At 34.9% G+C, this 23227-nt stretch overlaps 1 protein-coding gene across 1 annotated transcript in view; it reads right to left on the bottom strand.

Annotated features, from left to right (window-relative positions):
- LOC140847837 (serine/threonine-protein kinase TAO1-like) overlaps positions 1-23227 on the bottom strand; it is a 95895-nt gene that overhangs the window by 52842 nt on the left and 19826 nt on the right. Inside the window, exons 6-10 of the mRNA XM_073229226.1 lie at positions 22743-22839; positions 21083-21196; positions 18561-18652; positions 3132-3225; positions 1520-1601 (exon numbers count right to left, since the gene is read on the bottom strand). Of these exons, the coding sequence (XP_073085327.1) occupies positions 1520-1601; positions 3132-3225; positions 18561-18652; positions 21083-21196; positions 22743-22839 (479 nt within the window). The remainder of the gene's footprint in view (positions 1-1519; positions 1602-3131; positions 3226-18560; positions 18653-21082; positions 21197-22742; positions 22840-23227) is intronic.

Genomic DNA, 23227 nt, shown 5'->3' with positions numbered 1-23227 from the left:
CATAACCATTATTCTAATTCTGGATAATTATTTTCAATTTTTCATTCTGAGATAAATAGCTTCATACAGTAAGTCACTTTTTTCCATTTTATTTTTTTTCCTTATGACAGACTGCAACAGAAATGTGATTAGGCCAAAGGGAAGGATGCACTTGACAGATTCTTCCTATCACTTCCAATAATGTCAATATACAAAATGGACCAGGTACATGAATACATATGCAGGTTTAGGATCACCCAAGGTCAAGTACCCATTCCTGGTGGGTTGGGTTATTACCAAAAGAGCTTCTTTTGCCTTCATTAGGCAAATGTAAGAAGCCTGTCACATTCTTCCGTTTCCTGAGCCTTAGCTTGGTATGTAGCACTATTTATAATATTCGGTCTTTTTTATCCGAAAATAATATATCTTGTAATTCTAAGTTATTTAATAGTTTTCTACAAATGGATCCTGCTTATTTTTCACTTACATAAATTCATAGCTGTACTAAACCTTTTGTTGCTACTGTGAATACCTAGTTTTTGGGCTTTCATTTGAGACTGTAAGTGTGCTTAGGGCCTAGAATTCCCTAAGTGTTACTGAAACTTTATACTGCTCTTTTACATACTGTAGTTGCAAATAACCCTACTGAATATGTACATGATCCTTTCAATATCCTTGCATATTGAACTGCGTGTTGGTGAGAATAAACTGAACTTCTTTGAAATTCTAAAACATTCATGCTGAAAGTCTAATTATCTAGTGAAAAATCCACAAAATTCCTTAGGGTCACAAAAAGATAGTGAACTGCTACTCACTAATGCCTTATCTAGATGTTTTAAGAACTATATTAAATTGAACAATACTATTATTGCTATTAATAAGATGTCAACCTCTAAATGAAAATATTTTTGAGAACAGAAAGCATATACTAATAATTTAAATTAGAAAACCAAACCTATTGAAAAATGAATAGAATTCACATTACTTTTAAAATATTTTCATTGCTAAGTTAGAAAAACATTTCTCAAAAGGAAACAAAAATGTGATATCCATTTTTAACAGTTCTTTTGAAATCTCTTTTCTCCCACAGTATTTATGTAAATGTATTATACATCATTTCTCTTCCTTTCATATTACTTTATATAGGACAGATTGCTGTATAAAGTATGGTAGATACAAAAATTAAATCCAAAGTTAAACTATGCTTTGTCACCTCTGAAATGACATTGTTCCACATGAGTTAAAATTTCTAGTTGTAACTCATGAATATATTCTTACACATATAAAAATTAAGTCATTTAGTACTACTATATTGAATATTTAACTATATATTCTTTTCAGACATGGTAAAAGCAGTTAATTTTGAAAAACAAATGAAAAACTTAGCAACTAAGAAAATTTCCAAGAAAGAATGGTATTATAAAATTAGTATTTTAGCAAAACCCAGTACAGCGTACTTAATACTGATTCAGAATCAGAGAAGAATAAAACACATTCTTTCAAATAATTTCTTAGGTGTACAAAACAGAGTATAACTGACCTTTAAAAGTTTCTTTGATGTAGGGCGATCTTTAGGGTTTTTCTGGAGGCAAGACTCTACAAAGTTGCAAAAAGAACTGGACCTATTGTAAAGGAAAGTATTAAGTGAACCTATTGCTATTTCCTTTAAAAACACATCCACAAATCAAGGCATGTCCCTATGGGTGCGAGGGAGAATAGAAATCATAAAAAAAAAGCAGACACAATACACTATATATTTCATCATTAAGTCTATAAAAAGCTATTCAAAGCAACTAAAGAATCTTTACCATTTTCCAAAAATAGATTTGTACAAATTATTTTAAAATCCTGCTCTCACATACTTAAGTATCACAACTCATTCTACGTTGCGGTAAATTAGGGAAGTCAATCATTTTCCTTTTTGCATTCAAATCTAAGATAATATTCTTCTTAGTATTTTTTTTCTTTTCTCTAGCCACGTCTCTTTCTTGCTTGACCCTTGGATCATCTTCCATATAGCATGTTTCAGAACATCACGCTATTTGTTTTGGAAATAACGATTTTTATACCTAAGTATTTAGTGTCCTTGAGCAAATGGACAAAAGTTCCAGAAAACAGTAAAATTTTTTTTAAAAAGTAGAATTCTGTAACATACTATTATACAGTGTTATTGATGAGAGTTCAGTAAGGCAGTAAGTAAAAAATATTCCATCAATATTCAAATAAGATTTAATTCTTTTATACAAGAATTCTTTTTTGAATCCCCAAAGTATCAACCAGTGTAGACAGCCTGTGTTTCGTGTATTTATTATTCAGATGTACCATAATAAACTCTGAGCCAAGATTTCTTCAAAACATCTCTACAGAAGCAGCAAAGACCTGTGAACTTGCCTTAATAATGTAATGATAAAAAATAAATTATTGCTAATTTATGCATCTTATTTGTGAATTTTAAAGTATTTGTTAAGTACGGTAGGCAGTCCCCTAGAATGTTTCAAATGCTAGATACACCTGAAGATTTTCCCATTAAAATTTTCTATCACTGATAAAAATCCTTCTTTCCTAAAATTGTCCATCTGTTCTCAATAAACTTCTTTACATGAATAACAGTATTATCAAAGAAGCACTAGGAGATGCAACATCAAAGCACATTCTGAATAATAAATAATAACAATTAGAATCATCCAAAAATTATTAATTATCTGATAATTCTGATAAATTATCAAATCATTTTTACCTATGTTTTATACCATATCAGTTATAAACCATTGCCCAATTAGACATCTGTACAGGTTGTGGCAATCTATATACTGCAGTTTTAAAATATGAATGTTTAAATCACGCTATTTATTATATAATCAGGGTTGTATGTGTCGCTAAGGTACAAAAAATGTATTACTTTTTATACAAAAGTCATACTTTTTGCTCCCATGTAGCATCACCTATCTTTTATTTCTGAACTGAGTTACATACATGCTATGAAAAGTAGAGATAATAAAGGATAAACATGATGTAAGGATAAAATAAAGCTATTTTAATATTTCTTCAGGTTATATACACTTCACCTAATTGAAATGAAATCATTTTGATAACATTATGAAAATGTATTTAAATTTTACCATGTGAACAATATATCTCTCAGCCATACTCACCATTCATTAGACTGTAGTGTAGGGGGGTTATTTCTGCTAATGTGATATAAGGCATGCTTTGCATTCATAGCAAATAAAGGAGGATCCCTTTCCGCTATAAAAGAAAGAAAACTTCCTGTTAAATATGTGCCTGTTATATAGGAGCATGGAAGCACTGTTATTTTTTTTTTTAAATAAACCCCAACTTAGGAAAAAAGTTGCAAGTAGAGTTCAGAGAACTTAGTTAAGTGAGTCAATAGAGAGGAAATTGCAGCCCTGATGCACAACATCTCTAAATAGTGTATTTTTCCAATAAACAAGAACATCCTAAGAGAACCTAATACAGTCATTAAATCAGACCATTAATATGAATACATGACTATTATCTAATCCTCAAGATCCATTGTAGTTTCAATCAAATGTCCCAATAATGTCCTTTGTAGCAAAAATGACCTTCAATCATCTGCATCCTTAAAGGAAATTGTCCATTTATTCTGTTTTAAACTTACATAAAATTGTTCATAAAATATCCCTATAATCCTTCCAATATGTGTAAAATCTGGAGTCATGTCCCCTGTCATTCCTGATATTGGTTGTTTGTGTCTTCTTTCTGTTTGATCTAGCCAGAGGTTTATTAATTTCATTAATTTTCCCAAAGAACTAATTTGTGATCTCATTGATTTTCTCTATTGTTTTCATTTTCTATTTAATTGATTTCTGTTTTGATCTTTTCTGGGTCTCTTTGTTCTGTTTACTGTGGATTGAATTTGCCCTTCTTTTTCTAGTCTTAAGGTGACAGTTGAAGTCATAACCTTGACAATTCACAAGTATACAATTTTGACTCTTGAAGATCCCTCAGTATGGCTTTGTGCTGTTATTAAATTTAGCTTCCACATCTCTGGCAGGAATATCACAGAAGCAAGTGTCACGCTTTTCTCAGTGTATTCCATGATGATCCTATAGAACAGGTCCATGGTTTCAGATCACCTTGTCATTGATGGTGTTCACTTTGATCACTTAAGACCATTCCACAAGGTTTCATGGTGAAGTTTCACTTTTTTCCTTTGTAATTATTAAGTATTTGTAAAAAGGTACTTGAGTCTATATAAATATTCTCTTTTGCATAAAGATCATTTTATTCTCTTATTGTATAGATTTAGATTCTTCATTTAATAATTTATAACCTGCTACTATCATTTATTTTGATGTTGAAATTGTTTCATTTTTGAGCAGTTGAGAATCTTTTTAAGCCGACTTCTGCCTTTCCGGCATGGCTCCATCATTCCCTGCTCAGTTCCTTGCTCTCTGGCACACTAAGATGTTCCAGGATCATCTTATGCTTTCCCTACTGTAGACATGGCTCCAAGGAGCTGTGGCAGGCAGTGTGCTCACTGCTACTGCCTGTGTCACTTCTCTTAGATCCTGTCAGTGGATAAAGGAAGGGAACACACATGTCCCTCATATATTTGTATTCATACTTGCACATTAAATATCTTTAGTTGTTTATTGTAAACAACTGAGTTCACTACAATATCTCAAATCCAATGCTATAGTACTATTTATTCGAGCCTTCTCTTTCCCTTATTTGTAGCACCCTTCTCTGACAGTAAGAAACCTCACTCTCATTATCCTTAATATATTTGATGAATCGCCCCTGTACATAACCAGTCTCCCATCTTGGCCACCACCCTTTCCCATTTTCCCATCAAGTTTTCAAACCCCATTCCAAGCCAGTCTTCTGTGTGAATGTCCTCTTCACCCACTCAGTTTCTGACACCCCATCCAAACTGGATCACTTTCTGCAGTGAGGCCCTCCTCATCAGCTCTCAGGAGGGAAGCCCCCTTCCTTTCAATCAGGCACTGCCACTGTGTCAGATGACTCACCCCCAAATTGGACGTGCTCCTTGGCCTCTAACACCCCATGCTGGGCTACTTCCAGGTCTGAATGCTTTGGTTACTCCACCAGGACTCTGAATCTCCAAACTTGACTGCTGCCCTCCCTGCACAGGTTCTGCTTCCACATACAAGGCATTCTGTCTGTGGGAACTCCCTCCTCTCCTCACAGGACTCTGACACGCCACGCCAGGCTACCATGGCTCAGCAGGTGACATGGACACCTACTTTATACTGTCCTCCCAACAGCTTTAAGAATGGGTAGTTTGATCCAGGAAGGGGAAGGGATTACTGAAGAAATTCTTAATGAATAAAATTACTTGTGTTTCTACTGTGATTTATTAAAGTATTCAAAAATTCTAAGTGGTGTACCGTCAATATATCAAACCAGAGTATGATTTTTGATCTGTCATTTACTATAAAGCTGAACATCTCTATTTAGTTAAAGAACACTGAACTTAGCTAAAAAACCATAGAGATTTACTAAATCTAGACTGCGGTAGCCTTCAGTGGATTCAAAGGATATTTTCCATTTCAAATATTTTTTTAATTGAAGTATCATTGATATTCAATCTTATATTGGTTTCAAGTATACAACACAGTGGTTCTACAGTCACCCATATTAAATCCTCACCCCCACTACTTCAGTTACTGTCAAATTAGGAAAATGTTACAGAAGCAGTGCTTATATTTCCCTTGCTATTCTACTATCCCGGTGACCCACTTATGACTGAAAATTTTTGTGCCCTTTTATTGCCCTCACCCTCAACTACTCACCCCAATCCTTCCTGCACAGTAACCACCAGTCACTACTCAGTGTCTATAAGTCTACTGCTATTGTGTTCCTTTTGTTTTGTGTTTAGATTCCATAAATAAGTGAAATCATATGGTATTTTGTCTCTGCCTGGCTTATTTCACTTAGCATAATACCCTCTAGGTTGATCCATGTTGTTGCAAATGGCAGGATTTCTTTTCTTCTTATGGCTGAATAATATTCCATTGTGTATATGTACCACCTCTTCTTTATCCACTTATCTACTGATGGACAGGCTGTTTCCATAACTTGGCTACTGTAATACAACAATAAACAGAGGCCTGCATCTATCTTTTTGAATCAGGGATTTTGTTTTCTTCAGGTAAATTCCTAGAAGTGGAATTATTGGGTCATATGGCATTTCTATTTTTAGTTTTTTTAGTATCCTATGCACTGCTTTCCACAGTGGCTGCTCCAATTTACATTCCCACCAAGAGGGTAGAAGGGTTCCCCTTTCCCCACATTGTTTTTCCTTTTCTCTTGGACAGAGGCCATTGTAACTGGTCTGAGGTGATATATTATTGTTGTTTTAAGTTGCATTTCCCTGATGATTAGTGATGTGGAGCGTCTTTTCAGGTGCCTGTTGGCCATCTGTATTTCTACTTTGGAAAAATGTCTGTTCTGGTCTTCTGCCCATTTTTTGTTGGTTTTTTTTTTTTTGGTGTTTAGTAGTATGAGTCCTTTATATATTTTGGATGTTAACACTTAATAGGACAAATCATTTACAAGTATACTCTCCCATACTGTAGGTTACATTTTCGTTCTGCTGATGGTGTCATTTGCTGTACAGAAGCATTTTGGTTTGGTATATACTCCCACTTGTTCATTTGTTATTTTGTTTCCATTTCCTGAGCAGTTGTGTACAGGAAAAACTGCTCACACTTATGTTTGAGAGATCTTTGCTTATGTTTTCTTCTAAGAGTTTTATGGTTTCATGTCTTACATCTAGATCTTTGATCTATTTTGAGTTTACTTTTGTGTGTAGGAGTTATAGACAGTAATCTAGCTTCTTTTTCTTGCATGTAGCTGTCCAGTTTTGCCAACATCAGTTGTTGGAAGAGTCTGTCCTTTCACCATTGTATACTCATGGCTCCTTTATTACATATTAAGTGACCATATATGCATGGGTTTATATCTGGGCTATTTTGTTCCACTGATCTAAGGGTCTGTTCCTGTGCCAGTACCATATTGTTTTGATTAGAGTTACTTTGCCTGAAGTCAGGGAACATAGTATCCCCCATTTCAAATTCTTCTAAGCTATGACTACTAAACTAATGTGATTTAAATAAAATTTAATTTTTAAAAAGTTAGAGATCCTATTCCTTATTATCTTGTATACATGTTTCCCAAATATGTCTATCTATAAATGTGGATTGCTTCCAGTTTCATTCTCTTACATGGACTTGTCCAGTTTTCCCAAATGAGCTGTTGAAGATGCTATCTTTTCCCCACTATATATTCATAGCTTCTTTATATTATTGTATTAGTTGAACTTGAATAGAATAGAGCTTGAAGTCAGGGAGTATAATCACCGCAGCTTTGTTCTTTCTCAGAATTGCTTTGGCTATATGGGGTCTTCTGTGGTTCCACATGAATTTTAGAACAATTTGTTCTAGCTCATTGAAAAATACCATTGATAATTTTTATAGGGACTGCACTGACTCTGTAAATTGCTTTGGGCAGGATGGCCATTTTGACAATATTAATTCTTCCTATCCATGAACAGGGCATTATTTCCATTTATTGGTTAATTTCTCTCATGAAGAAAGTATAGGTCTTTCACCACCTTGGCTAGGTTTATTTCTAGGTATTTCATTCTTTTTGATGCAGTTTTAAATAGAATTGTTTTCCTGATTTGTTTCTGCTAGTTTGTTGTTAGAATATAGGAATGCAACAGATTTCTGTGTATTAATTTTATATCCTGCAACTTTGCTGAATTCAATTAGTTCTAACCATTATTTTGATGGAGTCTTTAGGGTTTTCTATATGTAATAATATCATGTCATCTGTAGACAGTGATAGTTTTACTTCCTCTTCCTGATCTGGATGCCTTTTGTTTCTTTTTCTTGTCTAATTGCCTTGGATGGTATTTCCAATACTATGTTGAATAAAAGTGGTGAGGGAATATCCTTGTCTTGTTCCCAATCTTAGAGTAAAGCCTTTTAGCTTTTAGCTACTTGGTAGGATATTAGCAGTGGGCTTTCCATATATGGACTTTATTATGTTGAGCTATCTTCCCTTCACACTTATGCTAAGAGTTTTTATCACAAATGGATGCTGAATTTAGTCAAATGTTTTTCTGTGTCTAATGACATAATCATGATTTTCAGCCTTCATTTTGTTAATGTGGTGGATCACACTCATCTGCAGACATTGATCCCATATTAGCATCCCTGGGATATGTCACAGTTAATCATGGTGTATTATTCTCTTAATGTATTGTTGAATTATGTTTGCCAGTGCTTCACTGAAAATTTTTGCACCTACGTTCCTCAGGGACATTGGCCTGTAACTTTCTTTTCTTGTAGTGTCCCTGTCTGGTTCTGGTTATCAAGGTAATGCTGGCTTCATAAAATGAGTTTGGAAGTACTCCCTCCTCTTCAGTTTTTTGGAAGAGTTTGAGGAGGACTGGTATTACTTCTTTACATGTGTGTTAGACTGCAATAGTGAAGCCATCTGGTCCTGGATTTTGTTTTCTGGGAGGTTTTTGATTACTGATTCGATCTCTTTACTAGTAATCAGTCTGTTTAGATTTTTTATATCTTCATTATTCAGTCTTAATAGGTTGTATGTTTCCAACAATTTATCCATTTCTTCTATGATGTCCAATATGTTGGCATATTAATTGTTAATAGTAGTCTCTTGTGATTCTTTATATTTCTGCAATATCAGTTGTAATGCCTCTTCTTTCATTTCTGATTTTCAGTCCTTTTTATCATGGTTAGTTCTAACTAGAGATTTGTCTATTCTTTTATCTTTTCAAAACACCAGCTCTTAGTTTCATTGATCTGTTCTGTTAACTTTTTAGTATTTTATTTCATTTATTTCTGCTCTCATCTTTGTTATTTCCTTCCTTCTCCTAACTTTGGGACTGGTTAATTCTTATTTTTTCTCATTTCCTGAGGTTTTAACTAAGGTTGTTTATTTGAGAAACTTCCTAGTGTTTTAATGTAGGCATTTATTGCTACAAACTTCCCTCTTAGAACTGCTCTTGGTGCATCCCATGTGTTTCGGTATGTTGTATTTCCATTATCTGTCTCCTTATATATTTTTATTTCTTCTTTGATGCATTGGTTGTTACAATAGCATGTTGTTTGATCTCACATAGTTGTGAATTTCCCATTTTTCTTCTTGTAACTGATTACAAGTTTCATACCATTGTGTCTGGAAATATGTTTGATATAATTTCCATTTTCTTAAATTTATTAAGATCTGTTTTGTGTCCTAAGATATGATCTATCCTGGAGAATGTTCCATGGGTGCTTCAGAAGAATGTACATTTTGTTGTTTTGGGATGGCATGCTCTGTATATGTCTGTTAAGTTCCTCTGGTCCAGTGTGTTATTAAAGGACAGTGTTTCCATATTGACTGTTTTGTCTGAATAATCTATGCATTGATGAAAGCGGGATGTTAAAGTCCCCTACTATTATTGTATTGCTGTCTATTTTTCCCTTTAGGTCTATTAATATTGCTTTATAATCTTAGGTGCTACCATGTTGGGTGCATCAATATTTACACATTTTATATCCTCTTGTTGGACTGACCTCTTTATCAATACATAATGTCCTTGTCTCTTACTAGTCTGTTTTAAAGTCTATTTTGTCTTTTGTAAGTACAGCTACCCCAGCTTTCTTTTGGTTTCCATTTGCATGGAATACCTTTTTCTATCCTTTCACTTTCAGTGTGTATGTATCCTTACATCTAAAGTGCACCTCTTGTAGGTATCATATACATGGGTCTTATTATTTTTAATCCATTCAGCCACTCTGTCTTTTGACTGGAGAATTTAGTCCATTTATAATTAAAGTAACTTTACATAAGTATGTACTTATTGCCATTTTGTTCATTGCCTTCTGGTTGTTTTGTAATTCCTTTGTTCCTTCCTTTTTCCTCTTGCTCTCTTTCTTTCTGATTTGATTTTTTTGGTAGTGGTATGCTTAGATTCCTTTTTATTGTTTGTATATCTACTATAGCTTTTAACATTGTGGTTACCATGAAGCTTACATAAGACTAATATTTATAATTATCTATTTTAAATTGCTGATTTGGAAAGCATTTTGAAGTTCTACATTGTTATTGTTTTACATTTTTGATGTCATAATTTACATCTTTTTATTTTGTGTATCCTTTAATAAGTGACTGTAGTTATTTTTACACCATTTATATTTTGAAATTTTATACTCTCAACATGTACTTTTATAATCAGAAAAAATGACACATTTTATTTTTATAAACACAACTGTGCAATCATGCACATAGCCTGAAAAGCAACAAAATTGGGATCTTTTTCATGAAATTGTGAACAAACACATAAAGTCATCTATGAAAAAATTCAAGTTATTTCAACCTCTATGATAATAGGGAATGAAAGTCATATTTATTTATAACTGTATTTATCAAAACCAAAGACAGTACAATTGACTTAAGTTTTGTTCTTTTACCTACCCTGTAAGAAAAGTTTGCTTTAATTCATTATCCTTAATTATTTTAAAGTAGAATAGCATATTACATATATTTCCCAAGACAGCAAATCTAATTTGCATTAAAAAAAATCAGGCCTCTATACCTGTTTTGTCTAAAAGGGCAGCTACATGTTACTATTTAAATGCAAACTTATTTTTTATACATTTTTCTTTATTAAGGTATTATTGATATATGCTCTTATGAAGGTTTCACATGAAAAACAATGTGGTTACTATACCCATATTATCAAGTCTCCTCCATATCCCATAAATGCAAACTTATTTAAATGAAATAAAATTTAAAATTCAGTTCCTCAGTTGTACTAGCCACATTGCAAGTGCTCAAAAGACATGCAAATACAGAATATCTCTATCACTACAGAACATTTTATTGGCCTGTGCTACTCTAGACTTTCCCCTGGAACCAGAGTCAGGTTCTGGTTCATGACATTACAGAATTCAAAATATCTGTAAATAAAAATTTAAAAAGTGATCATGAAAGAGTTTCTAAAAGTTGAAGATGCCACATGAATGCCTAAAACTCTAAGAACTTCTTTGAAATATCTCACTCCTTTAAAATGTAGGCAGTCACATCTGAAGTTGCTTTATTCTATGTGTAAAAACTCTCATTGTGAAGGAAGTCTGTTTTATGAACTATAATAAGAAATGAGAAAACATGGAAAAAATAAGAATCCATCCCATAGAAACTCTGGAGTTTATACATTTCTTTCCGAGCAGTATAATTAGCCAAGGAATACTTTCTAATCAAATGAATATCAAAATACATCAATGATATCTAAAAGGATCATTAATGCAATTTCACCAACCCAAAGGGGCACATATATGCATCAAACACATACCCCATAAAAATACCCCATAGCCAGAGTATATTAACCAGCTTCTGTACATTTACACCCAAGTTTCTTAAGAAATTAATTAGGATGTACTGCTAGGAAGAAGAATCAGGAATAAAGAAACAAGAGTTTAAGATACCTAAAGATATTTTCAAATAGAAGAAACACTTTGAAAACCTCAAATTTAGACCAAAATATCAGAAAAGGATGACATGGTCATCTCCAAATCTCTCTTTGCTGATGTCAAGCTTTAAAATATATATGATGATACAGAGCTTGAAGGGAATGATTAATGTAGGAATTGTAACAAAAGTGAAAAAATCTAAAGGTTATATTATTTTGGAAAAATATTAGATTGCAAGATAGAAACAGCCTGGTTATAATGGAAATTAGAGTATTTATTTTGTAATGATAAGGAAGTTTTTACTTTTATTTTACCTCAATTTCCCTATCTGCTTTTTTTACTACTGACAAACCCAGGTTGATGATTTATCCAAATGACACATGGATTTTACTTTAAATGTGTTATTTTCAATCTTTGGTCACTTCTAGAATGGATCAATTAAATATTCCCAGTATTTCTTAATAGTAAATAAAGCTTAAAGAAAAACATGTGAAGGGTATTATAGGCTGGTGCAGAGAATCAAGAGCAAGAAGATGGCCATCATCTTCAATTATAGTGACAGTTCAATTACTCACCTGGCTCACTTACAATGGGAGTATTAGCAAAGCTTTGATGATCCACTGCCTTAAGCATAGTTCCACTTAGGGCAACAGAATAAAATGTGTGCATAAAATCAAACTGTACAGAGACTGACAAGATGGCAGCATGAGTAGAGCAGTGGAAATCTCCTCCCAAAACCACATATATTTTTGAAAATACAACAAATACAACTATTCCTAAAAGAGAGACCAGAAGACACAGGACAACAGCCAGACTACATCCACACCTGTGAGAACTGAGCGCCTTGTGAAAGGGGAAAGATACAAGCCATGGCCCGGCGGGACCCAAGCTCATGGCGGGAGGAGAGGAGTCAGAGCGGGGAGGGAGAGGGAGCCCAGGATGGCTAAATAGCCAGCCCTAGCCATCCACACCAGAGTGCAGACACAGTGCATGGGGTGCTGGAAACTACAGAAACAGGACAGTAAAACCTGTGAGCAGGTCCCTGCAGCCAGTGCCCCTGGGGCAAAGAAAAGTGAGCACTTTTTGAAAGACTTAAAGGGACAAGAACCCCACCACTGGATGGAAGCATCCCGGGACACTTAGCTCAGCAGCTAGGAATCCCGGGGAACTATGGGCACCCTAACCCCCTGGACAGCAGGGCAGGTTGGAGGCCCCTCATGGAGATAAACAGTCTCCTGGCTGTTTCCCCTCTGATGCAGCTCTGCCATATCAGAGCAGCAGCCCAAGGGAGGCCATGCTCATCGCAACCGCGGAGCTAAAATCCAGAGAGAAGGGCAAGAATCAGAAGCCCCATCTGCTTGCAGCTGCCCAGCACAAGCCGCTAGAGGTAGCTGTTCTCCCAGGAGAGGAAGGGCACAAACCAACAAGAAGGGACATTCTCCCAGCCATCATTTGTGCCAGCTCTGCAAACTATCTCTATTGCCATGAAAAGGCAGAATTTGAGAAAGACCAAAATCACAGAGTCAACCCCTGAGAAGGAGATAGACCTAACCAGTCTTCCTGAAAAAGAATTCAAAATAAAAATCATAAACATGCTGATGGAGCTGCAGAGAAATATGTAAGAGCTAAGGGATGACATCCGGAGGGAGATTACAGAAGTGAAACAATCTCTGGAAGGATTTATAAGCAGAATGGATAAGATGCAAGAGGCCATAGATGTAATAGAAAGCAGAGAACAGGAATGCATAGAAGCTGATGCAGAGAGAGATAAAAGTATCTCCAGGAATGAAACAATATTAAGAGAACTGTGTGAACAATCCAAAAGGAACAATATCCACATTATAGGGTTATCAGAAGAAGAAGAGAGAGAAAAAGGGATAGAAAGTGTCTTTGAAGAAATAATTGCTGAGAACTTCCCCAAACCGGGGGAGGAAATAGATGCTCAGACTACAGAGGTGCATAGAACTCCTGAGAGATGGGTCCCAAAGAGGACACCAAGACACATAATAATTAAAATGGCAAAGATCAAGGACAAGGACAGAGTATTACAGGCAGTCAGAGAGAGAAAAAAGGTCACCTACAAAGGAAAACCCATCAGGCATTCATCAGACTTCTCAACAGAAACCTTACAGGCCAGAAGAGAATGGCATGATATATTTAATGCAATGAAAAAGAACCAAGGATACGGTATCCAGCACAATTGTCATTTAAATATGAAGGAGGGATTAAACAATTCCCAGACAAGCAAAAGTTGAGGGAATTTGCATCCCACAAACCACCTCTACAGGGCATCCTACAGGAACTGCTCTAGATGGGAGCACTCCTAAAAAGAGCACAGAACAAAACACCCAATATATGAAGAAGGGAGGAGGAGGAATAAGAAGGGAGAGAAATAATCACCAGACTGTGTTTATAATAGCTCAATAAGCAAGTTAAGTTAGAAAGTAAGGTAGCAAAGAAGGTAACTTTGAACCTTTGGTAACCACGAATCTAAAGCCTGCAATGGCAATAAGTACATATCTTTCAATAATCACCCTAAATGTAAATGGACTGAATGCGCCAATCAAAAGACACAGAGTAATAGAATGGATAAAAAAGCAAGACCCATCTATATGCTGCTTACAAGAGACTCACCTCAAACCCAAAGATATGCACAGATTAAAGTCAAGGGATGGAAAAAGATATTTCATGCAAACAACAGAGAGAAAAAAGCAGGTGTTGCAATACTAGTATCAGACAAAACAGACTTCAAAACAAAGAAAGTAAAGAGATAAAGAAGGACACTACATAATGATAAAGGGTTCAGTCCAACAGGAGGATATAACCATTATAAACATATATGCACACAATACAGGAGCACCAACATATGTAAAACAAATACTAACAGAATTAAATGAGGAATAGAATGCAATGCATTATTTTGGGAGACTTTAACACACCACTCACTCCAAAGGACAGATCCACCAGACAGAAAATAAGGACGGACACAGAGGCACTGAACAACACACTAGAACAGATGGACCTAATAGACATTATTGGAACTCTACATCCAAAAGCAACAGGATATACATTCTTCTCAAGTGCACATGGAACATTCTGCAGAATAGACCACATACTAGGCCACAAAAAGAGCCTCAGTAAATTCCAAAAGATTGAAATACTACCAACAAACTTTTCAGACCACAAGGTATAAAACTAGAAATAAATTGTACAAAGAAAGCAAAAAGGCTCACAAACACATGGAGGCTTAACAACATACTCCTAAATAATCAATGGATCAATGACCAAATTAAAATGGAGATCCAGCAATATATGGAAACAAATGACAACAACAACACAAAGCCCCAACTTCTGAGGGACACAGCAAAAGCAGTCTTAAGAGGCAAGTATATAGCAATCTAGGCATATTCAAAGAAGGAAGAAAAATCCCAAATGAATAGCCTAATGTCACAATTATCTAAATTGGAAAAAGTAGAACAAATGAGGCCTAAGGTCAGCAGATGGAGGGACAGAATAAAGATCAGAGAAGAAATAAATAAAATTGAGAAGAATAAAAAAATAGAAAAACTCAATGAAACCAAGAGAAAATAAACAAAATAGATAAGCCTCTAGGCAGACTTATTAAAAGAAAAAGAAAGTCAACACACATCAACAGAATCAGAAACGAGAAAGGAAACATCACAATGAACCCCACAGACATACAAAGAATTATTAGAGAATACGATGAAAACCTATATGCTAAGAAGCTGGAAAACCTGGGAGAAATGGACAACTTCCTAGGAAAATACAGCCTTCCAAGACTGACCCAGAAAGAATTAGAAAATCTAAGCAGACCAAATACCAGCAACGAAATTGAAGTGGTAATCAAAAAACTACCCAAAAACAAAACCCCTGGGTCACATGAATTTACCTCGGAATCTTATCAGACATACAGAGAAGACATAATACCCATTCTCCTTAAAGTTTTCCAAAAAATAGAAGAGGAGGGAATATTCCCCAACTCTTTCTATGAAGCCAACATCACCCTAATACCAAAACCAGGCAAAGACCTCACCAAAAAAGAAAACTATAGACCAATATCCCTGATAAACATAGATGCAAAAATACTCAACAAAATATTAGCAAACCGAATTCAAAAATACATCAAGAGGATCATACACCATGAACAAGTGGGATTCATCCCAGGGATGCAAGGATGGTACAACATTCAAAAATGCATCAACATCATCCACCACATCAACAAAAAGAAGGACAAAAACCACATGATCATCTCCATAGATGCTGAAAAAGCATTCAACAAAATTCAACATCCATTCATGACAAAAACTCTCAACAAAATGGGTATAGTGGGCAAGTCCCTCAACATAAAAAAGGCCATATATGACAAGCTCACAGCCAACATCATACTGAACAGCGAGAAGCTGAAAGCTTTTCCTCTGCGATTGGAAACAAGACAGGGATGCCCACTCTCCCCACTGTTATTCAACATAGTACTGGAGGTCCTAGCCGCAGCAATTAGACAAAACAAAGAAATACAAGGAATCCAGATTGGTAAAGAAGAAGTTAAACTGTCACTATTTGCAGATGACATGATATTGTACCTAAAAAACCCTAAAGACTCCACTCCAAAACTACTAGAGCTAATATTGGAATTCAGCAAAGTTGCAGGATACAAAATTAACACACAGAAATCTGTGGCTTTCCTATACACTAACAATGAACTAATAGAAAGAGAAATCAGGAAGACAATTCTATTCACAATAGCATCAAAAAGAATGAAATACTTAGGAATAAACCTAACCAAGGAAGTGAAGACCTATACTCTGAAAACTATAAGACACTCTTAAGAGAAATTAAAGAGGTCACTAACAAATGGAAACTCATCCCATGCTCCTGGCTAGGAAGAATTAATATTGTAAAATGGCCATCCTACCCAAAGCAATATACAGATTCGATGCAATCCCTATCAACTTACCAACAGCATTCTTCAATAAACTGGAACTAATAGTTCAAAAATACATATGGAAACACCAAAGACCCCGAATAGCTCAAGCAACCCTGAGAAGGAAGAATAAAGTGGGGGGGGGGATCTCACTCCCCAACTTCAACCTCTACTATAAAGCCATAGTAATCAAGACAATTTGGTACTGGCACAAGAACAGAGCCACAGACCAATGGAACAGAATAGAGACTCCAAACATTAACCCAAACATACATGGTCAACTAATATTTGATAAAGGGGCCATGAACATACAATGGCAAAATGACAGTCTCTTTAACAGATGGTGCTGGCAAAACTGGACAGCTACATGTAAGAGAATGAAACTCAATCACTATCTAACCCCATACACCAAAGTATATTCGAAATGGATAAAATACCTGAATGTAAGTCATGAAACCATACAACTCCTAGAAAAAATCATAGGCAAAAATCTCATGGACATAAAAATGAGTGACTTCTTCATGAACATATCTCCCCGGGCAAGGGAAACAAAAGCAAAAATGAACAAGTGGGAATCTATCAAGCGAAAAAGCTTCTGTACAGCAAAGGACACCATCAATAGAACAAAAAGGTACCCTACAGTATGGGAGAATATATTTATAAGTGACAGATCTGATAAAGGGTTGACAACCAAAATATATAAAGAGCTCACACACCTCAACAAACAAAAAGCAAATAATCCAATTAAAAAATGGGCAGAGGAGCTGAATAGACAGTTCTCTAAAGAAGAAATTCAGATGGAAAACAGACAGATGAAAAGATGCTCCACATCGCTTGTCATCAGAGAAATGCAAATTAAAACCACAATGAGATATCATCTCACACCAGTAAGGATGGCTATCATCCAAAAGACAAACAACAACAAATGTTGGCGAGGTTGTGGATAAAGGGGAACCCTCCTACCCTGCTGGTGGGAATGTAAATTAGTTCAACCATTGTGGAAAGCAGTATGGAGGTTCCTCAAAATGCTCAAAATAGAAATAGCATTTGACCCAGGAATTCCACTTCTAGGAATTTACCCTAAGAATGCAGCCCTCCAGTTTGAAAAAGACAGATGCACCCCTATGTTTATTGCAGCACTATTTACAATAGCCAAGACATGGAAGCAACCTAAATGTCCATCAGTAGATGAATGGATAAAGAAGATGTGGTACATATCCACAATGGAATATTACTCAGCCATAAGGAAAAAACAGATCCTACCATTTGCAACAACATGGATGGAGCTAGAGGGTATTATGCTCAGTGAAATAAGCCAGGTGGAGGAAAACAAGTACCAAATGATTTCACTCATCTCTGGAGTATAAGAACAAAGGAAAACTGAAGGGGCAAAACAGCAGCAGAATCACAGAACCCAAGAATGGACTAATAGTTACCAAAGGGAAAGGGACTTGGGAGGATAGGAGGGAAGGGAGGGATAAGGGCGGAGAAAAAGTAAGGAGGCATTACGATTAGCATGCAGAGTGTGGGGGGCACGGGGAAGGCTGTGCAACAGAGAGCAGACAAGTAGTGATTTTACAGCATCTTACTGCGGTGACGGACAGTGATTGTGAAGGGGTGTGGGGGGGGGACTTGGTGAAGGGGGAGCCTAGTAAACATAATGTTCATGTAATTGTAGATTAATGATATCAAAATAAAAAAATCATACTGTACAATAAGGTATGGAAACTGATAATCTAATTCTCATACCTAACACGAAGTATTAAGTAACCTTAGTAGTGGTACTACTACTCTAAAGCATTTATGAATGTTTTAGAGACCCTTCATAGATGGTAAATCTATAACCATAGACATATTCTAGGTGTTTAACAAATACTCATTAAATTTTAGACACAGATACCTCAAAATTAATACCACAGTAGAAACTATTTTAGACCTAATTTAATACAGCAAATCTAATATACCTAAACTAACATATATATATTTATACACAAATTGCCAAATAACCAAAGTGACAACCTTGATAGATTTATTGCTCCCCTTAAACACTGACATAAAAATAAAAAACTGTAATTTCGTACAGAAATTGAGGTGAAACATTGATCAAAACTTACTACACAGTAATAAAGAGCAATGCTTACCTATTTCAATACATGTTATTCCAAGAGACCATACATCTACTTTGTTATCATATTGTTCTTCATTCCTGCCTAAAATTATTTCTGGGGCGATCCTAAAACATAAAATGTTACTTAAAGTTAAAAAGGAAAAGAAAAGTACAGTATTCTTTAAAAATGTAATGACCATCCACATGGGGGATACCTGTGTGAATTCCAGATGATATGTCTGGGCATAAGAATTCTTATAATGGGAAATAAATTTATTACAGGTTGTGAGGTAAATATTTACCATTGCGTACACAGTGTTAGACTTATTCTCACCATTTATCATGATCACGTACCAGCATCCTGGAGGAAAGACTCCCCAGAGCAGGGTTGTATTCTGCGTCAATTCAAGTTTGCAGATTGTAATATTGTATATCCTTTATGCCAGCGGTTCTCAAATATTTTGGTTTCAGCATCTTATTACAAAAGTCTAAATTTTTATCACTGGCACTTGTTTTCTTGAAGTAAACAAACTCACTACATTTAGCTGAGAAAATATCTGCCACAATAAGCAACAATGAATAAGCAGTTTGTCAGTCATTTTGCAAATAGGAGTAGTGTTCTGTGATAAAAGTGGCTAGGACAGCCACTCATAACTAAATTAATCATACAATTATTAAGTTTGGAGGCATCTTGGCTATAAAATGAAACGCTAATTTGCATCTTCAGCTAGACTCTAATGTTCTCACTGGTGCTTCACCTTATACTTCCTTTGTACTTGTTAAGCACAGACAAACATTTAGAACAGTTTCTGACTGCTTAACAAGATTGTCACCAGGCGTATGTGTGTTCCTGTGTGTAAAAATATGTAAATATGTACATAGTGCTGTGTTCCTAATATATCATATACAAATTAATACATATGTAACTTTCAATTGCCTATAATATAGGGCTTCTAATCTGTTAAGATGTTGAAGTAAGCTTGGGGAGTCACTAAATTCAACAAAGTTAAAAAGGTAGTTTTGTTTTTAATGCACAACTTTCTAGCTCCTTTCTAGTATCTAATATTGATCACTGATTTGTAAAGAGGGGGACCATTAAGAAGCATTATTTGTCCAAAGAACCCTTTTTTTATACAGGGGAAGAGGATTCTATCTAAACTAGGGTTCTACATAAGAAATTTTTGGTCATACAGAACAGTGGTCTTCAAACTTTTTATTTTCTTACTTCCAATGAATTTATTTTAAAAATGTATCCACTTGTACATTTTTGAGTTGGTATCTAAATTTTATAAACTTAATAGTTGCAAAGGATATAATGCACACATATGTATATACATTATTTTGTATATGTGCTTTACAGGTATTTACAACTTGGAGCTGAGGACCTCGCTCATTCAATTTATTAAAAACACTGCTGTGTAATAACCTAATTAGCAAACCCAGTCTGCACGGTCATATGAACCATTCAAATCAGAATTATTTTCTGTCAGGAAATGCCAAACCTCATTTTACATTGTAAATAATATTTAATGTGTCCTCACGACAATTGTCCCAGTTATAAATGAGATAATTTGTGATTCACTAGAAAAGAAGATGGGAGGAAAGATAATTGGGGAAAAGAAAGAGCAAGGAATAAAAGGAACTGAAGAGAGATGACTGTGAAGGCAGAAGGCCCATTGCCAAAATTTGGTGTCCTAACTCTTCAAGATTTCTGATGCCATATATTCTAGATGTTACGTGTTCTCAGACTGTCCCTCTGGTGATGGTTTGAGGCTTTTAATTCTCAGAACAATGCATCACTCTACTCTTCAGGATGGGTGAAAAGCCTTTCTTTAACAAACCTGGAGTTGGGAGATTTGAAAGGCAGGTGGAAAAGAAGATGCAGTAGACCTTAGACACTTCTCAACATATACGGAGAGAGGACATCTATGGAAGTTGAAGATGTGGAAAATTATTCCCTTCAGACTTGCTGACATTAATATGGAATTATTTATGAATAAAATTAGATGATGTCTAGAAGTCGCTTCAGATAAGTGGAGGTGGGAGGGAGGGCAAGAAGGTCAAGTACACAGGGCAGCCAGGCCCTGGGGTAGTGCTGTTAGGCTGAGCTGACCGCTGTGTGAGCCTTTGTTATATTTTTGTCTATTTCCCTGTATACTTGAAATTCTCCACAATAAAAAATGAAAACAAAAAGTTCCTAATCAGCTACCAGTCTTCAGGTACGCTTATTCAGAAGATACTGACACACAGTAAGTATAAATCTAAAGAAAATTTCCACTTAGCATTTCTGTCCTCTCCCTTAAAGATTTAAATTTTTTCACTCCTACCCCCAGTACATCATGTAGATGATAACAGGAAAGAACCGTAGGGGGGACAAATGATACAGTAGGAGATACAAGGGCAGCACTCCAAACCTGTATCTGAAACTACAGTGCTTAGAGTAATAGCTAAAGCAGCACTGTACTTCCAAGAGAACCATAAAGCACCTGATAAAAGTACAACCACACACTGCCTATTCCAATTATGAGGATCAATACCAGATGGGACTATGCTTACCAATGCGGCGTTCCCACAAAAGACTTGGCAGAAGAGGCCATGGAAGCAAATCCAAAGTCAGCAAGTTTCGCCTGGCCTCCTGGTGTCAGAAGGATATTTCCTGCTTTGATGTCTCTGCGTTTAAGGAACACAGAAAATTATTTTTCTTTCCTTTGTAAGATTATACTGAAAATGATAAAGATCATATAAAAATTTATAAAATAGGGAAGGAGAAATCAGAATAATTAAGGCCTTGAATAATCTTTCAATTGGGATAATGAGAATTAAGATCCTCTCAGTTGGGATAATGAGAATTAAGATCCAAACTAAGAAATGAGAATTCCTATAAGTATATAGTAACAATTTTCTAAAAGAGAAGATAAAATAGCAGTAGAAACAGAAGAAAAAAATAAGGTAATTAATAGCACAGACTCGATATTTGAGTGCCTGTTTATTGGTACAAATAATGGTTTTAAAAATTTAGCTGAACATTCTTATATGACTGTAAGATTTCTGAGTATACCCTTAACAATAAAATGGAAAAAAAAGAACCTGATGCCCCAAATTTGTTTTTTTTTAATTACTCATATCATTCCAAATTTTACCATAGTTCTACCTAAATATGAAATGAAAACTGAAACACATGGGTAAGGTAATATCAATGATCCCAAATTTACTTTTAAGCTCTTTTCTAAATCAGCAATGTACATGTGAACTAAGAAAATTATAATGGGATTGTATGCCCAATGGGCACCATAACATTCAAAAAGAAAGAAATTTCTAAGCACTTGTCAATTCATACTATACAGTATTATAATGGATATAATATTAAGTCAATCTATTTTCTTCCATTTGTTTTTTAAAAAATGGAAGGTTCTTTGAAGTTGAGAAGACCTTAGGTTCTGCTTCCAACTCTTTCATTATCTTATTTACTATGTATGTGGATTTCTCTTGGACCTTACTGTCCTCATCTAAAAAACTGGTAACTCATTAATTTGCAATGATTCAACTATGTAAGTTTACTATGTATTGTCTGGTTCACATAGATAACTTTAAAAATGCTAGCTTCCTTCTAAAAACAGGCAAAACCAATACCAATGCTAAAAATGTAGTTTAAGATGGTTTAATCTTTAAATTAATATCCATTATCAAGGATTATCAAGGCATATCTCAAAAGCATAGAGTGTTAAGTAGCTTTTACTTGTCTCTGTCATGGAATCAATGGAACAAATCCCGCATTATGAGTCACCAGGAGGACAAAAGATCTAGCTTAGTTCTAGTCTAATCTATCTTGCTTCATAAGCTTTGAGAAGTGAGTCACAAATTGGGGCATCAGTTTCTTCATCTGTAAAATGAAACAAGTAAGAATACATAATCCCTATCATCTTTTCCACTTCACAAATTAAACTTTTCTATAATTAAATTTCTATCACAAATCTATAAAGTGCACATACTTCGGAAAGCCCAGCAGCATGTGTAGAAAAAGATAAAAATTATTCTCAACAAAGAGATCAAATAAATTAGTATATTCATTTTAAGACATGGATAACCTAAAAAAATATGAGTTTGTAGAACTCCAGAATACTTTTATTTAGCTAAAACCAACAAAGCTTTCAGGATTAATAAATTCTAGGTCTGATAAATTTGCTTATTAATATATGGTAACTTTTAAAGGACTTACCTATGGATCATGGCACGAGAATGTAAGTAGGCTAATCCCTGAAGAGCACCGTGTATAATTGCTGATATTTCCATTTCTTGTAATGGCATTTTGTGAACTTAAAATAAGATTTTATTTGAAAATAATTATCCTATAGAACATTTCTATTTTAAAATATATATACACATATCTAACATATGGGCAAATTTTAAAAAACTAACATTTAGCAAGAAGGAATTTTTTGCTTTCCAAGATAAAACAAAGCAATTGAACTTAATAAGTGTGCAGTTGTGCCTAGTTATTATAGTTCACAGCCAATTTTCCTCTAAGTTAACATTTAACAATTATTTCATGATTATAAAAACAATGAAAGAGAAGCTTTTCCTTTTTATATTCCTACATATCTTCATTCTGAACAGAAGGAACAAATCAAGTTTAATGATAAAGAATGCAGAAAAATGCCTGTTAAATCATAATGAAAGAAAACTCATCTGTTATGCTAAAAC

Source organism: Manis javanica, chromosome 2, assembly GCF_040802235.1.
Source record: "Manis javanica isolate MJ-LG chromosome 2, MJ_LKY, whole genome shotgun sequence".
In the NCBI taxonomy this organism is placed as follows: Eukaryota; Metazoa; Chordata; class Mammalia; order Pholidota; family Manidae; genus Manis; species Manis javanica.
This window is presented reverse-complemented; position numbering and strand designations above follow the sequence as displayed.